The following is an 11823-nucleotide window of genomic DNA, read 5'->3' on the forward strand; positions in this document are numbered from 1 at the left end:
TGGAAAATGGTTCAAGTTTTTCGATTCTTGAATAGCAGTTACTTTTGAATCCCAAGTTTTAGAAAGTGAGCGCAAAACTTTGTTAACGAGTTCAAAATCCGAAAAGCTTTTACCAAGTGATTTTAAACCATTGACGACATCCGTAAAACGGGTGTACATGTCAACAACGGTTTCGCTTGGTTTCATATGAAAAAGCTCGAAATCAAGCAGTAGAATATTAACTTTCGAGTCTTTGACTCTACTAGTTCCCTCGTGCGTGATTTCAAGAGTGCGCCAAATATCGAAAGCCGTTTCACACGTAGAAATCCGATTGAACTCATTTTTGTCCAATGCGCAAAATAAGGCATTCATAGCCTTTGCGTTTAAAGAAAAATTCTTCTTCTCCAAAACCGACCATTCGTTCATCGGTTTGGAGGGAAGTTGAAAACCGTTTTCAATGATATTCCATAAATCCAGATTTAGAGAAATTAAGAAAACTCTCATTCGAGTTTTCCAATAAGTGTAGTCCAATCCGTTAAAGAACGGTGGACGAAAGATCGAACAGCCCTCTTGAAAAGTCATTTCTCTCGGGTGTAAATCCGAAATGAGAAATACCTTGCTCTGATACCAATTGTTAGGATCGAGAGCACTAAGAGGGGGGGGGTGAATTAGTGCAGCGGAAATCTTACAGCGATTAAAAACCAAAAGCTGCGTTTGTTCAAAAACTATTATGATGCAAAAGCAAATTCTCAGTTTGTATCTAAGTGCAGTTTGCGTCTAAGCGCAGATTGCGTCTAAGCGCAGTTTTGCGTCTAAGCGCAGATTGCGTCTAAGCGCAGTTTTGCGTCTAAGCGCAGTTTTGCGTCTAAACTCAGATTTACGTCTAAATGCAGATTTACGTCTAAACGCAGATTTACGTCTAAACGCAGTTTTACGTCTAAACGTAGTTTTACGTCTAAACGCAGATTTACGTCTAAACGCAGTTTTACGTCTAAACGCAGTTTTACGTCTAAACGTAGTTTTACGTCTAAACGCAGTTTTACGTCTAAACGCAGTTTTACGTCTAAACGCAGATTTACGTCTAAACGTAGTTAGACGCAGATTTACGTCTAAACTTTGAAACTCGTTTGTATACTCGCAGAAGGCAGTATGCAGTTGAAACCAAGACGTAAACGTGAACTGAAATCTGATGATTGAGCGAAGAAAGCCGATTTACGTCTGAATGCAGTTTTACGTCTAAATGTTGAAACTCGTTCGTAAAATCGTAGAGGACAGATTGCAGTTATTAATAGGATTAAAATGTAAGCGTAAACTGCAAGGAAGCTCGTTCGTAAAAACACGGAAAACAGTTCTGCAGAATCAAACGTAAACGTAAACTGTAATGTATGAAAATACGAGTTTACATCTGAATGCAGATTTGGAAGAACAGCACTTAGAACTTGTTCGTGAAAGCGCAGAGAGCAGTAGTGATGAGGGAGGTTTGCAGTAATGATAAAGTGCTCGAAAATAAACGCAAACCAGAGATTTAGAGTGGTTCGGTCAGCCTTGACCTACTCCACTTTTGGCTTCCTCCACCGATGAGGTTGCCGACGTCAACTAGGTGCCTTCCTTCAATGGGCGAAGGCCAAACTTCCCTCTTACAATTTCTCTCCTTTTGACAGGCTTAGGAGACAACCTTTACAGATGTTTTCTCTCCTCTCTTTACAACTCAAACTTGAAGAACAGAAGGAGGAGGAAAACTAGCAGTTTTGAGCTCTAAGAACCACTGAAAAGATCAAGATTTCGGGTCAGTTCTTGCTCAATTCAGTGCTGAATGGGTGGGGTATTTATAGGCCCCAACCCAATTCAAAATTCGAGCTCAAAACGATCAAATCGATCAAATCCCAGAATTCTGGGATCAGGCGGTTGCACCTCTCGACTGGAGAGGTGGCACCGCCTGGCAGAGCTCGAAGACTGAGCTCTGCCGATTGCTTCTCTCTGCCAGAGCTCGAAGACTGAGCTTGGTGATTGCATCACCTGGCAGAGCTTGAAGACTGAGCTTGGTGATTGCATCACCTGGCAGAGCTCGAAACTGAGCTCGGTGGTTGCATCACTTGGCAGAGCTCCAAGCTGAGCTCAGGCTGATCCACCTCTCTGCCAGAGCTCGAAGACTGAGCTTGGTGAATGCATCACCTGGCAGAGCTCGAGACTGAGCTCAGGCTGATGCACCTCTCTGCCAGAGCTCGAAGACTGAGCTCGGTGGTTGCATCGCCTGGCAGAGCTCGGAACTTGAGCTCTGGCGGTGCAACCTCTTGGCTGGGGCGGTTGCACCTCCCAGCCTTGCAGCCCTGGCGGTTGCACCTCCTGGCTGGGGCGGTTGCACCTCCCAACCCCACAGCCCAGGCGGTTGCACCTCCTGGCTGGGGCGGTTGCACCTCCCAACCTCGCAGCCCTGGCGGTGGCACCTCCAGGCTGGAGAGGTGGCACCTCTTCACTATTCCAGCTCACTTGGTTTGGCTCCAAACTTGGTCCAAACCAGTCCGAACTTGGGCCTAATTGGCCCCTACTTGGGTTATAGGATTAACACCTAATCCTAACCCTAATTAACGTGCTAACTATGAATTTAAAGACATTTTCTAAGCTATTACAAAGTCCGCAAGTCAAGACTTCTTCTAGCGAGCTTCCGGCAAACTTCCGGCGGTCTTCCGATGAACTCTCGGAAACCATTCTGCGGACTCCCGGCAAGCTCCTAGACTTCACGATTTGTTCTTAGCGAGTTCCAACGAGCTTCTTCGGCAAGCTCCGATCTTTCTCGGCGAGCTCCGCGAACTCCCAACGAATCTTCGGACTTCCGTCGAACTCTCGAACTCGCAACAAATCCTTCGCGCTTGACTCCGACACTTTGTTTCGCTTTATGTCTTCATCATTATCATAGTTAATCCTGCACAATTAAAACAAAACTTCAATCGAGACAATTAATCCTAAGCAATTAACCAAGTTGTCCGACATGTCATTGGTCCCTCGACGCTTCGTCCGATTCTTCGGCGCATCGTCCTCTCGTGCAGCCTATTGCCCAATCGGCCAGTTGACTCCGCAACTCCGATATCCTTGGCACAATACCCGCTCTTCTTGGCCCGATGCCCGAGTCCACGGCCCGAAGCCTTCTGTCGATACGTCGACCGATCCACCGGCCCGACGTCCAATCTTCTGACATGTTCCTTCGGCACAACATGATTTTCCTGCTTTAATTGTCTCATCCTGATCGAAGCATCCTGCGTCACTCAAAACGCAGATTAAATCATAAACATATATCAAGTAGTTTCATCATCAAAATACGAGATTCAACAAATCCACTATGAGAATAATGAATATACAAATCTCAATCTCTTGCCCAAAACCCAAGCAACAACCACAAGAGAATAACTGGGATACAAGGATCACGTTACTGCCCACAATATCTAAAACCTCCCAAGTAATCACAGCAAGAGCCTACTGTAGATTTGATCTAACCTGAGATGAGAACACTGCTAGATGATTGTGAACAGTCTCTCTGCGTTGTCCTTGTCTTCTTCCCTTTCTTTCTCTTCCTTTTCTGCCTTGATCTCCTTCTTCTCTTTGGAATCTCGTGGCTTCAAAGATCTGCCTCGTTGCTGCCTTTTTATAGCTTTAATCTGCCTCTAAAACGCAGCCACCACACCTCCCTAATCTTAATTAGGATTAGGTTAAGAGGGGGTGTGAGCTGTGGGCTGATAAAGCCCACATGGGCTGAATATGGGCCATCAGCTCAACACACTGCAGTTGCAACCCCTGCGCGTGTGGGCGGTCCGTGGTGCGTGCAGTGGTGGGCCGGGCGGCGTGCACGTGTGGACCGGGTTGCGGGTGCCGGGCATGTGCGACGTGAGCTATCTGGTATTATGGCCAGTGGTGTTCGTCCGGTGGCGGCTACCTGGTTGCCTGTTGACAGCTTACTGTAATAATAGCTAAAAGAATAAAAGGTGGCTGCTTTGTTAAATCTATATATGCTGTGATTCTACTCTTTCAGATGACAGTATAATCAACTTCCAAACAAGCTACTATGTCTAGTAAGTATCATTCCGATTCATATGTCGTCGTCGCACGAGGAGAAGGAAACATGATGTTATACCGGTGGATCGAAGCTGCAAGTGTACAGTACGAACCATGTCAGTCTTTGTGGGACGACGGGTGATGTGTTGTGCATGCAGGAAAGCCAACAAGCGTGCGGGCAATTGCCTGTTTGAATGCGTGAAGCGGATCCCAGAAGCGTCGCTTCCCGGCCGCTGTTGCCTGGCCAACTCTGGTCGGTCCCGCTCCGGAGGCGTCACGTGAGCGGGACCCTGTCACGTGTGACGCCCAATAAAAAGAGAACTAACTGAAACTCCCCGCGCGCGCGAGAGAGGGCAAAATGGGCAACGGCAGTGGAGACGCCGTCGACGCGACGAAGCGCAAGAAGAAGAGGAAGGGCCGCCCTTCCCTCGATATATACAAGCGAAGCCTCCGCCACCAGAACCATCAGCAACGGCAGAACAACCGCAGCACTGTCCCTAATCCCAGTCTCCGCCACAAATTACCCCAAGCCACCGCCCACCCTCCTTCCGCCGTGTCAACCGCCGTAAACCTAACCCACCGCGAAATCCGGAGCAAGACGAGGACGAGGACGAGGGAGGAGGAGCCTCCTGCGGCAAGCGCAATGAGAAGAAGCTCAAGCTCGTCCTCCGCCTCCGAATTCGACGACTTGGGCCCCAGGCGGAGGAAGATCGACCGTGGAGAACGCCACAAATAAGCTCTAATTTGATCCCTTTTGATCGACTAATCGACGCTGGGCGATTGTCTCGGTTGGGGGACTTGGAAGTCAGAGAGTGGATTGTGAAGTGGAATGAAATCGACTTCTCGGATCCTGGTCTCTGGATTTCATGGATTCTTTCCCTGCCTACATCGAGGCCGTCGGGTGGACCGTCTGGTTGGGTTCCGTTCTTTTATTGGTCTCTTTTCCTCTCTTTAGCGGATATCCAGAGTGAGAGATGATTGAGTTTTGACTCGGTCAACTCCAATCATTTCTCGGAAAACCTAAGCGGCTGCTTCATGGGGAAAATTCACACACAGTTACCTTTTTGCAACCTTGATTGCGTTGGGAAAAAAAAAATAAGCTTTTTTTTGTCTTTTGTCTTCTTCCTACTTTTTCTTGTCATTTCTGATTGAATTAGCTCTGCTCATTTTTCCCCAGTGATTTTGTAGGTGATCTGTTGAGTGGCCTATAAATGTTCCCTATTTTTTTGCTCAATCTTTTGGTTTTGATATTAGAATTGATATGTGTTTTTTTTTTTTTCTGTTCTAATTTTCAGGCCAAGATGATCAATTCCACGAAAGCAATGTGCTCGGTTCCAGGTTTGTGTTCGTGCATTTATTTCAATGGAAAGCTGCACGCGACCTACACTGGATTGTAAGAAACATCTAATTTGTTTGGTTAGCAACAAGGAAGCATTCAGTTTTGGGCCTACGACACTCTGCCGGACAAAAAGTTGTCGGTGTTCATCCTTGATAGGCTCCAGAAGTGCGCAACTCTGGTGTCTCTTTTTAGCCGGTGTGATGTTTTCCTCTGAACATTTGTTTTCATTGTAATCTTGCTTGATCTCCGGGTAAGAGATCTACGGTGTCTTTTCCGAGCCCGTCGATCCAAAAGAGGTCTGTTTATGAAGTTCTTATATAATTGATTGCTTCTTTTCTTGTAGTTCAGTAAGCTCATCCTAGACCTGGAGTGCTTAATGTCTGTGTCTGATGTTATATAGCTAGCTTCCAGACTCTCATGAAGTCATAGAGCATCCGATGGATTTCCGAACCGTGCCGAACAAGCTGTATAGCTGAGCATACACTAACCTGGAACAGTTTGAGGTAGTTTCCATTTCTTTCCAATTTTTCCAATAAAGATATATAATTTTTATTTATTATCTGGTCTTCTCTGATTCTATGTCTATACATGTTGGTATACTTTCGCTTTTCGTATTTTGCACTGCTTTTCTGGCTAGCTTGATAATTATTGAAAAGAAACATGACCTTTGGACTTGCTAGAAAATACGGTTGCTTAGTATACAACATTGTTTGCTTGGTATCATGAATTTAATAGAATATTTGCATGTTAGAATATATTACAGAAGCTGAACACTAAACTGAACCGATTAGGCATATGGCATGGTGCTGATGCCATGAGACTTGCCATACTGATTGATTAATGAAAGGAAATGGCTGATGCTGATGCCAGGAGATTTGCCGTGCTGGTTGGTTAATGAAATGAAATGCTTGATGCCAGGTAGATTGACACTCATCTGTTGGGATATGTGTCTAGTTTAGTAATGGACAAGCTTGCAGCAATTTTCTTATAATTTAACCTGATATGATGCTTTTGATCTAAGCATCCTAGTTTCTAGTTTCTACCCAATTCCATTTTCTCATTACATGTGTTGGGTACAGCTCTTGGCCCATAGCCATCAAGAGATTTGTGATTGAAGTATATCCTCTGTTTCCTGTGATGGTATTACAGCCCTTTGTTGAGGATAGATAGTGCATTATTCCAAAAGCAAAAGGTTGATCATGATCTATTTTCCTAAAAAATATGGTTGGTTTGTGTTTGATTTGCAAGCCAAGTTGGTAGCTTAATAAACTTCCTCGAAATAGTTGACACTATCATCGTGTGACGTTTTGCTGCTGTTGCATATTTTTACCCCTAGTTTATCTCATGCAAATTTCTGTTTCCAACACACAACTTCAAAAATCATGCGTCTGATCATATGTTATCATTTCTAAACATTTCGGTATGTTTTATTGTGGGATCAAGTCGGTCCTCATTTGGAATATACATGACACAGGCGCAAGTACATCGTTTGGTGGTGGTGCAGATGCTGGTACGATTCTTCATCAACACATGGGAATACAATCGACTGGTGATGGTTTCGATGCTTCATCTAAGTTCAATATTTCTCTTACCATAAGATAATCCGTATACTTTTTTGTTTCTTTTGAAGATATCTGAGGAGTTTTGTTTACCTTTCAGTTCTCTGCGGATCAAGCCAATGTCAAATGAGCAAAGAAGACAAGAAGTGTAACTCTCGAGTCTACAGACAAATGTGAGAAGATGACGGAATTCGTGCCTTATCACCACAAGCCTTTTGGCGTCGCGTATCGAACTCCCTCTTCGGCATGGTTCCCTGCGGCCACCTGGTCGCTGATGTTATGACAGAACAAAAGTAGCGCACGGCACGGTTCATGTGATGCGTAGGACCGTATCATACAACAGTGGTTTTCTCACTTGGAAGGCGAGTTCTCTTTTGGATCCGGTTTTATCGTACTGTTTAGTTCCTCTCGATCATTATGTATGTTTGTAGAAAGAGGAGAGACGGGAAGAGTAAAAGAAAATGAGTAATGAGTTGATGCAAAGGGATTGTTTTTCTTGTTTTAATAGGATATAGGTGAGTCGACAGAGATCAATTGGTCAAAGAAGACGTTGGAATTCAGGTGCGTGTCAGCTGTGATCACCCAGATGGTGTTCGATGAGGAATTCAGGACACTCGACTGAACAGGGAGTAGCAAGTCAACTTCACCCGGTCAAAGGTTGAGAAGCTTATCCCAACCTTTTCCACTTGTTCAAGACTCGGGACACTCTCGGAGAGCGTGTCCGATGAACGACTCACATCCAGAGGTCGCTCTCTGCCTCGCCAAGCTCAGCTCAGGCCAGTCTTCTGAGATCTATCGGCGAACTCTGGTTTCGCTCTCTTCAGCAGCTCCGTGGAGGAAGCAGATGATGGTAAGTCAGCCGGTGCATCGTGATCTATCACATACAGTCTGAGAAGCAGGACGCCGAACAACCCCCACTGCAAATTGCAACTTGGATATGTATTTTATTCCATTCAGCTTTCTTTTCCGAAAGGTATTCTGTGAGAGAGAGAGAGAGAGAGAGAGAGAGAGATAACAACATGCAGGTTGTCCGCGGCTGGTTCTCGCCTTCATGCACACCTTGCGCCCTCGCGTGTCAGTTGTCACGTTCTCGTTGCATGCCAACAGAGTTAAAGCAGCACTCAAGGAATGGAAGCACAGACAAGAGTTCATGTTCCACTGGTAGCCGCTGTAACATCATGCACTCCCCAGCCTTTCCCTCCTCCTCCTCCTCTCGTCCTCTATCTGCTCTCTTTGTATTCCGAAGCATCCTCAACCAAGGTTATCTTCTTACAGAGCTCTCTGTTCTACTCCCGCAAGCTTCACTCTCAATCAGTGGTTTTTGGTGCAGAGCTAATCAGAAGCCTGCATGGGTACCAAATCTCGGAAGAGGAGGAGGAGTGGGTGGAGAGGGAGTTCCTTTTCTCCCCCTCCTCCTGCATCGAAATGCGTGATCCCATCCCTGGGCCCATCATGGTGGCGTCGACGGCAGGTGATGGTGGCAATGGATTCCGGTACAGGTTCAAGGAGGGGCAGAGTGTGGGGCTCTGGCGCTGTATACTTGCATTTGACTCTACCGTGGCCTTCTCCGCTTCTTCTTCTCCGATTCCTCCACTCCTCTGTCTTTCCAGGTAACATAAATAGTGAAGGAAAACGAAAAAAAAAATGTCAGAAAGAAGCCATTCTTCTCCATCTTCTTAATCAGACATTTCATGTCAGGATTGCCCCTAGCAGATTATATTTAGATTGAAGGAAGTTGTCCATTTGCTTTGCTATTTCTTTGATAGACAATTGGTTGTTCTTTGTTATTTTTGCTAGAAATTTCACCTTTTCTCGAGTTATTGCTTCTGATAGAATGATTGGTCTGCATAACAGATTCTGGGGAGGCTCCGCTTATTGTCCCAGCCTCTTGAACTGTGTGACAATAAGGATTCTAGTGAAAACTACAAGAAGTCTAGGAATCCCTTGTCAAAGTTCATGCTTGCAGCTTTTGTTCCTGAGTCATGTTTTGAGGAAATACAATTGTCACATGCAAACTCTTCCAAAGACATCTCTAATGTTCTTTACTGGCTGAGTGACTGCATTAGTCAAGATTCGGGTTGTTATGCCTGCTTCATGTTTGTTCTACCATGAGCAAGACATTCACTCAAGATTTGGAATTTACTTTATTTTTTTCTTTCAGCCTTTGTTTTGGCCTTTTATTTTGTCTTGATAAGCTCTTCTAGTTTTCAGACGAGCAAATTTGTCATGTATCTTATCATGCATTCCTAATTCCTATATGTGATCGTTGAAAATTTGGCTATAGGTTGATATTTATTAGTCAAACTTCTGTGGGCAGACTGTCAACGACACTAGATCTATTTTCATTTCTTACCAGCTCTGTTCCTGCATCATAGTCGCTAGCCTTAGCTCCTCGAATTACTATATTCCCTTCCTGTTTCTATATTTCTTAAGTTTTGGTCCTAAGCTAATGAACTGTTTGACTTTCTACTTCAAGACCATCTTCAAAGTTCATTTCAAGGTTTTTAAACCTAAGTGAAACTGAACAATCTACACCGAAGTAAGCTCTTATAGAAGCACCTTCTGAAATTTTTAGTAATCTCCGTATTTGAGATTACGGTTCTTACTGGGGTTTGCAATTAGAATTATAACTGAGATTCATATGTGTATGGCAGAAATCCCAGGTTGAAGAATATACCTACTTTGTTAGGTGATCTCCAGGAGGCATTCCAGTTGAGGTGTGAAATGGAAACTAAAAATACCATCAGTTTGGCTTCAAAGGGGATTCAGGTATGTGAAGGAAAAGAGCCCCATGATACAGCAGAATATGCAGATACTGGTTATGAAGATGGGTCCTCAGATTCATGTTCCACTATCAGACATGTAAAGTTGAGGAATCAGAAAAATCACAGAACCTTACAAGGTAGGAAGTCTTCTATGAATACTGGTTTTCACTACAATCACTCCAAAAAAGAATAAACTTTCTTTTCATCTTTTAAATATATTTCACTCTTACATTGGTGTCTTTTATCAACTCGCAGACTGTTCCACTCCTCTCCGTTTCACATTTTTATCAGTACATACAAGTGTGATATAGATTATTTTGATGAGCAACCAAATAGATGATTTAGATAATGTTAGATGGATGCATGGAAAAGCACAATAGATGGATACTATTTATCGATTTGATACATATACTATGCCGTTAATCTATGAACAGTATGTGCATTTGTTGGGAATTTGTACAAAATGTGGTTGAGATATTATTGTGAGCATTTGTATAGGTTAGAATGTAAAATATGATAACAGTTGTGGTTGAATGATCCATTGCGATGAATAGGGAATTGCTGATGGTTTAGGACATTAATTTGTTTTCTTTGTATAAAAGAATCTTATATTTGGATGTTGCCATTTAGGATATATTGAATGAAGATAGTTCTTTATTGTCAGAGCACATTTAGAAAATTGACATGCAAGTCCATTATTCCTCTATTCGCAAAGATTAATCATATAAGTTCATTTCTTGAGAATTCTATCCACTTAGCTATGGCTCCTAATGGTTTCTGTGAAAGACTGCAGAACTTGCAATCTCCATGAAGAAGAAGAAGAGGGCTGCAACAGAGCATGTAGCTAATATTGCTTTAACCGACCTTGTTAAATACTTCGATCTTCCAATTACTGAAGCTTCGAAATATCTGAGGGTTGGACTTACTGTTCTGAAGAGAAAATGTAGAGAATTTGGCATTCCTCGTTGGCCACATCGGAAAATCAAGTCTCTCGACAATCTGATACAAAATCTCCAGGTAATTAATTGCAACATCTCTTCTGATACTGATTCTTGGTCACAGTTGAAGGTCACACAAACAGTATGCAGTGCCATATTCTGAGCCACTAACCAAATCTCATGTCTTTACTAATTCCAGCACATTGATTTGCACATTTAAATCTAATTAATTCTGGTGACATCCTAAGATACTGCTTAGTAGTTGTGTTCACTTTTTTACTGTCAGCGTCACACCTATGCTTCATATGAAAATTGGCTTCTAAGGAATTATGAGTCACAGTTATGATACCTCATCGATGTGTCTGTCTGACACCATTCCTGCAAAAGTCACTCATGAAATGATTATGAATGCACTTAGATTTGAAATTGTCTTCCAAAACCTATCATATTCTATGAAATCTTTTGATGATGCGCAGGAGGAGGTTCATCGACAGGAGAAGGAGAACAAATCAGCTGCCATGAAAGCAGTCATTAAGAGGCAAAGAATGCTGGAAGGTGAAAAGGAGTGCATAGAGAAGAATCCTTTCATGGAGTTGCAGATAGAAACCAAGAGGTTCAGGCAAGATGTCTTCAAGAGAAGACACAGGGCAAAAGCTCTTGTTAGCAAGCAAGATTTTAGCACATCTCCAATGAAGGCATGCACTTGATCCTGGATTTCTTCTCTCATCCTCAGGGTATGGTTCTCAAAGGATGCAGTATCCTCACTTTTTGGTTGTGTTATTAATGGCAACATAGAACAGTGATGATGATTTATTTGTTGTAGTATCATGTCACTGCATATGGTTATGCTGATGGTTAGTAACATTTGTGCAATTCTGAGTGACTCCTAAAGGTTCCATCAAAACTTACAAACCATACATCTTCTTGAAGAAGGATTAGAAAGAGAATTGCAACAAATCACATATCACAAGGAATTATGTTTCACTATAATATTATATATATATATATATAGCTTTTATTGATTTAGAAAAGGTCTAGGGTTTCTAAAACTGTTTCTTATTAGTATAGATTACATCAAGAATCTGTATTAAGTTTTTATTTTTTTTATGTTGATAATGGATGATTTTATAAGTTATTTATAAAATAAACCTTGTCGGTATATATTATTTGTTGATAATATGGTTTTAGTTGTTAAGAGT

The 11823-nt window shown here is 42.9% G+C and overlaps 1 protein-coding gene across 1 annotated transcript; it reads left to right on the forward strand.

Annotated features, from left to right (window-relative positions):
- Window positions 1-5132: 5132 nt before the first annotated feature.
- Window positions 5133-11497, forward strand: LOC103994532 (protein RKD5). Its single transcript, XM_018830482.2, has 10 exons — window positions 5133-5361; window positions 5445-5658; window positions 5763-5865; window positions 6837-6911; window positions 7022-7283; window positions 7430-8181; window positions 8252-8531; window positions 9576-9823; window positions 10480-10703; window positions 11101-11497. The coding sequence occupies exons 6-10, from the start codon at window positions 7941-7943 to the stop codon at window positions 11329-11331; spliced, it is 1224 nt and encodes a 407-aa protein (XP_018686027.2). The 5' UTR covers window positions 5133-5361; window positions 5445-5658; window positions 5763-5865; window positions 6837-6911; window positions 7022-7283; window positions 7430-7940; the 3' UTR covers window positions 11332-11497.
- The last annotated feature ends 326 nt before the right edge of the window (window positions 11498-11823 follow it).

The sequence above is a fragment of the Musa acuminata genome, chromosome BXJ2-8 (genome assembly GCF_036884655.1).
Source record: "Musa acuminata AAA Group cultivar baxijiao chromosome BXJ2-8, Cavendish_Baxijiao_AAA, whole genome shotgun sequence".
NCBI classification, from domain to species: domain Eukaryota; kingdom Viridiplantae; phylum Streptophyta; class Magnoliopsida; order Zingiberales; family Musaceae; genus Musa; species Musa acuminata.

Coding starts and splice junctions, on each gene's coding strand:
- LOC103994532 (XM_018830482.2), top strand. CDS start 7,941: ATGCAGGTTGTCCGCGGCTGGTTCTCGCCTTCATGCACACCTTGCGCC. Junction 8,532..9,575: donor CCACTCCTCTGTCTTTCCAG/GTAACATAAATA, acceptor TGTGTATGGCAG/AAATCCCAGGTTGAAGAATA. Junction 9,824..10,479: donor AAATCACAGAACCTTACAAG/GTAGGAAGTCTT, acceptor GAAAGACTGCAG/AACTTGCAATCTCCATGAAG.